Here is a 6,000-nt window from a genome sequence, read left to right as displayed (position 1 = left end):
GCCTACAATTTCTTCCATCACAAGGATATTTCACATTTAATGACTTAATTATGTGATTATGCTTAATTGTTAAGCCTGACAGCCATACAGCCACCGCGTATGGCCTCAATTTCCATGTGAATAAACTAAATGCACTGCTGTATGATTTGCCCATTCTCCTTATTTTAAAATGTCTGCTAGGAATTATATTACTTAATATCTTTCAAGGAAATGGCCACATTAAAATATGTAAGAACCCTACAGGCTTTTTTCCCTCCGATACCAGTTTTGCAGACAAACCGAGGCTGCTTAAGCATAACTCCTCATGATTATGATGGCCAAAACCAATAATACTTCTCAGTATTTTGCCTCAAGAGCAAAATAAAGGGCATATCCAGGCATCAGCATGAATTTCATGACAGCTCAAGTCAAAACTAGGTTATCTGAAGTGTTATTTTCAACAATGGACAACAGTGAACAGAGAAGGTTCTGATATTTATTTAATACTTAATCTAAACATACATTTTAATATGTCATTTGCAAATGTCTGTGGTACTGCAAAGAGGCAAGAGAATCCGTTGACATCGAAATCCTGATGTCGAAAAAGGTTTGGCGTCGTATCGACAAACATCTCAGAGAAACAGCCCCTGGAATAACATAGAACTGTTTAGCTACAGACAACAACATGAAATCGTTAACTCCAGATGCGATGGCATTGATATTTTATCAAACGCTTTGAAGATTGCGAAACATTTAAATCCAATAGGTGTCGTTTTAGCATCCCGAGATGGCCAACCTGCAGTTTTTACCACATTCAGTTTTGGTGATCAGAAAAGTACGGCAGCATGGTTACAGACTTGACTCACAGGCCGTGATGTGTTTCCCCTCCAGCAATATAAGAGACCCTGTTTTAATAACGAGCCACAGAGTGCTCATTGTAAGATACTGTGTGATATTTATGTTCTCTCCTGGCTGACCCTTTCTAAAGAGTACGTCACAAAATAACCGCTGTGTTGGAAAAAAAAAAAGAAGGGAAATCAAAACACATAAAAAAATAAGTTAACAGCTCGACAAGAATATAAATGTACAGTATATACAATTGTGTACGATGAAAATATATCAACGCTTTAGTATCCTAAAGGATCCCACTTGAGAGCTATAGATCATTAAATCAAAGTCGCAGGAAGGGAAAGGGGGAAAAGAAAGAGATAGAAAGATGCTGAGGGCAGCATCAGCAAAATAATCAAAACCTAATAAGGCTTTCCTCACAAAACCCCAGCTGTTAAAGCAGAACCAAACCAAAGAGCAGCCGTCTTGAAAAGATAATATATCAACAGCACTAAACATGACAGGCACCCATACTTTACCTTCAAAAATGAAACCAAATAAATAAAAATATATTCATATATGTGTATATATATGCTTATAAAATGAAACACTGAAAATCATTTCTCAAACACAGTGCCGCCACACAGAAGGCAACAATCTGCTTTCACCATCACTATTTTTTTTTATAGTAAAATTTGTTTCGTCTTTGTAGAATAATTCTGTACACTATATACTGTACCAGTAAACAAAATGTAAAAGTTTGTTTTTAAATATTTTTCTTATTTTTTTTTATGTATACCCAGTGTATTGAAAAAAAGTGTTGCAGGCACTTAAAGTCCATCTCCGACGTGTTGGTGTTTTTACAGTGGAGCGCCGACGCGGGGAAAGGGCTTGTTTGGTTATTCCTGGATTGTGTTGGATTCTGGCGCCAGATTTTTGCACCAGTCTCAGCCGAGGATGTCCAAGTAGACAGGCGTGGCTTTTCCCAGAGCGTAAAGGACTTTCTGAATGTCTTTGATGTTCAATCGTTGTTGAGGCTCTCGTTGCCAGCAGCCTAACATGAGGTCGTACACCTCCTTAGGACACAGGCGAGGCCTGTCTAGAACCCGACCTTGGGTAATGCATTCGATGACCTGCAAAAAAATACAGAAGAGACAGAAAAGAGAGACAGAAATCAGCAAATCTGGGGAGTTATTTGGAGATTTGGATTTTTTTTTTAAGAGCTCCTTCTAGGCCTGTCACAATATCTATTTTTTGTTGTACGATATACTGCACCAAAATATATTGCGATTAAACAATATTGTTGTCATTTTATGTCACTCATTATATAATGCTTAACTGACAATATAATATCATCACAATGCAAGTGCAATCTTCCAAAGAACACATCATATTTTATTCTTAAGAATATTTCATTCATTATAGTCATTTTAACGGTTTAATAATCAGGCAATGGAGTCAGAATGTGAAAAGGCATATCCCAAACAAATAATAAATGTTAACAAAAAGGTGCAAGGTAAAAAAGGGTATTTAAAAAATATATATTTTCATCTATGGACGATAAATATTGCATCACCAAAAATGATTGAGGTCATGTCCATGTGTTGTGCAATAAGTCGATATATTGATTATTGTGACATGGCCTAAGGCCTACTGTATTATGCCCCTTTTCATGCCCCTGCAATGGCTTCCAATCAAACCCAGAATCGAATATAAAATCCTCCTGCATTCATTCAAGGCCACCTATAACTCCACACCACCTTGATCTCCTCCATATCACATTTCCTCTGATCCTCCTCCTCCATCCACCTCTCTGTCCCCTCTGTCTGTCTTTGCACAATGAGCAGAGCTCGCTCTGCTCCCAAACTCTGCAATTCTCTTCCTCCTGACAACTGCAACATTGACTCTCTCTCTCTGTTTGTTCAACATAACTTACACTACTTTATAACTTAACTGCACTACCACATTTTTATTTTGTTCACATTTTCTCATCTTCTCTATTTATATACTGTCGTTTTTTTTGTTTGTTTTTTGTAGTGTGTGTATAAATTTGTATGATTTGAAATTACTGAATAGTGTGTGTGTGCATTTGTATATGTGTGTGTGTGTGTGCGTGTGCGTGTGCGTGTGCGTGTATTTTTTTATATATATATATTTTTATATATATATATATTTTTATATATATATATATATATATATATATATATATATATATATATATATCTTGGGTTTCCAGAAAGGCACTTTAAATATTATTATTTTAACTTTTTTTTTTATTACACTCTAAATATTTTTATTATTTTTATTTTATTTTTTAATAAGATGTCCCTAGAGTGTGTCTAGTTTCAGCTCAAAATAACACATAAATAATTTCTAAATATTTGAATATGTCCCTTTTAGGCTTCGTTTCAAATTATGCCGTTTTGGTGACTCACTTTAAATACAAATGAGATTGTGCTCTTTTATTTTTTATTTTTTAAAGAGGGCGGAGCTACAAATGCCTGTGCATCAGCATAATGCGTAATTCAAAACATGACTAATGTAAAAAAAACTGAAAATGTCAAAGGAGGTGTCTCAGAAGCAAGCAGTTTGTGGAGATTACAGTATTCATTTGTGCACCTCAAAGGCTGATTTATACTTGATTGCACACGTGTGGTGTGGTGCAGCCTTTGTGCGTAAATAGCTGTGACGAGTGTGGGTGGTGCTGAGAGCTGCAAGCCCAATAGAGTGATTTTGTTTACAAGCGTCAAGTCCCGTTAAGAAGCTCCAGATGGAAACTTTTGTTTTATGTTTACCTTATGATTAATGTTGTTGCATGTCTGCTGGATTCCACCTCTAAATGAGCGAGATTAAGCTACTTGTACATTTTAAGGTAGCGTTCATAAAAAAACAACACGCCTCAGAAGAAACTCGACACAGAAGAACATAAAAACCTCACTGCCAGCTAGTGTTCAGGAAGTGTTATTGCAGAGCAACATTAACAGCATGCAGGCGTATAAATGCACTGCAACGCGCAAGGCAGGCGCCGTGGGTCATGCCGATCGTTCAACGAAAAAATATAAATCAGCCTTTAAACTCCTCATTTATAATCCTTTTTAGTCGCTGACAGTATATTCAGCAGGTACAGTGTGAAAACTAATGTCATTGGCTGCTAATCACTCAGGACTGTCAATTTGCCAATGAGGGACAAATCATCACTAAATGGCCTTTAAGTCAAGAATAAGGCAATCTTGGACATTATGAGTCTGTCTAAACATTGTCTATTTGTCAATATTCCATACAGACGAATGGTTAAGACAAACTCCCAAATATTAGACTCTCAATCATCTATGTTTTCTGATAAGCTAACAATGCAGTATTAATCATAACAATGGAAAATACCTTTCTGATCAAATTTTTGATGGAAACATGATCCCCAAAGTTGAATTTATGTCAGAAAAAAAATCTCAGCAATCATTACTCCAGTAACTAGTATCATTTTGATCATTGAACTCTGCTGTGCGTCAGTGTGGATGATGGGGGAAACGGAGACAGCTGAAAATGGAGGTCTGGTCTGATTGGGACTTTTTCTCAATATAAAGTACACGAAGTTCAGTCTTGCATCCTGTTCTTGTAAGTTCAGACTTCGCAAGTTTAAAATGAACTCCGGAGGACGCGAGGACTCGTTGGATAAATCTTCAAATGTAATGGCAGTGTACTATTATAACATCTTTCACCCTGGCTATCTTAACAATAAAATAAAAATATGACATAAAGCACTGTCTCTTTTTTCATTTTTATATTAACAACTTAAACCTAACAGCAAAACTGTTAAGGCATCATGTTCGTATTTAGGCTATATGACCGTCATCCTCACTGCAAATTTATAACAAAATGGAGCAATGACTGCCTCCTTTCATTTTCATTGAAACATATGAAACCGGCTCACAGTTTGACACAAAAATTATTATTTAAACATTTAAAATAAAAATCAGTGCCCACACACATGCAAGCAGAGCTATATCTTTAAAGAAACCCCATAATTAAACCAGGCGTAAACCAAGGTGTTTTTTTGCATGCATTTTTTTTATTTGTCTTTGCTATTTCGGCTTATTGGAACTTAATTAGAATAAAAATCTAAGTATTATCTTTTGATATGATGTACTTTTAGAGGAAAATGATGTCCATATTTGTGGACTCGTAGTCCGAATTTACATAAAACTAACTCTGACTATCAGAGAGTAAAAACAATTATTTTTTGTCCAATTTTGGATAGTTAAAAATAGGGTTTGGGACATTTCATATGCTGCAAAACAGTTGCAGGATGACACTGTATGTCTGTAACAAAATAACAAGATAAAATGTGCTACCGTATGTGGACACTCAAGCCCTAGGAGGTTAAAATACAGTAAAAGCATTAAAAAAAGAAGAAAAAAATGTAGAAAGGCATTTTCAACCATAACTGTGTGTGTGTGGTGAGATGTCAGCTGCTAACCTGATCTCTGACAGCATTGCACACCTGCTGTAAAGATCACACTCCCTTTCTAAAACTGTCAGATTCACACTGGCTGGTCTAACTATCTCTTGTTTTTTTTTTGTTTTTTTGTTTTTTTGCGAACATTTACCTCATTATTGGATAAATGAAACCATGGCTGTTTCCCATAGGTGAAGATCTCCCACATGATGACTCCGAAGCTCCATACATCGCTCTCAGTGGAGAACTTTCTGTACATGATGCTCTCCGGAGGCATCCAGCGTATGGGCAGCATGGTGTGACCTCCCACCTACAACACAGATCGCACATCAAGCATTGCTCACCAATGGCTGACGTGGTATGGATGACTTTTTATCTCCTCTGTGCGCCTGTAAACAGCTTGGCCTGTTAGTTTCACAAAAGCCTTTTTAATGAACACGCACTGTATGTTGCAAGAAATGATCCTCTTTCTTAGAGTCTATTTTAATGGTCTAGGCGCAAAGTCTAAAGCGTGGTGCAAATCCTTAAATCCTTTTGCTATTTTAAGGACAGAAAAATATGGTTTGCACCTCGGCGCATGGTCTAACAGGGTTGTGCTTGTTCTTAATAAGTTATGGGTGTGTTTTAAGCATAACGTGCATTAAACCAATCAGAGTCTGATCTCCCATTCCCTTTAAGAGTCAGTGGCTTTCAGGGATAGGCAGCAGTGGTGTAGTCGGGGCTATACGCACGTATACTCA

At 36.7% G+C, this 6,000-nt stretch overlaps 1 protein-coding gene across 2 annotated transcripts in view; it reads right to left on the bottom strand.

Annotated features, from left to right (window-relative positions):
* Window positions 1–461: 461 nt before the first annotated feature.
* The window catches only part of ntrk3b (neurotrophic tyrosine kinase, receptor, type 3b), a 285,287-nt gene continuing 279,748 nt past the window's right edge, over window positions 462–6,000 (bottom strand). For both annotated transcript variants that reach the window (XM_056461059.1, XM_056461060.1), the window contains 2 exons: window positions 5,412–5,570; window positions 462–1,940 (listed from right to left, as the gene is read on the bottom strand). In XM_056461059.1, the coding sequence (XP_056317034.1) occupies window positions 1,755–1,940; window positions 5,412–5,570 (345 nt within the window). In that variant the 3' untranslated portion in view covers window positions 462–1,754. The remainder of the gene's footprint in view (window positions 1,941–5,411; window positions 5,571–6,000) is intronic.

The sequence above is a fragment of the Danio aesculapii genome, chromosome 7 (genome assembly GCF_903798145.1).
Source record: "Danio aesculapii chromosome 7, fDanAes4.1, whole genome shotgun sequence".
In the NCBI taxonomy this organism is placed as follows: Eukaryota; Metazoa; Chordata; class Actinopteri; order Cypriniformes; family Danionidae; genus Danio; species Danio aesculapii.
This window is presented reverse-complemented; position numbering and strand designations above follow the sequence as displayed.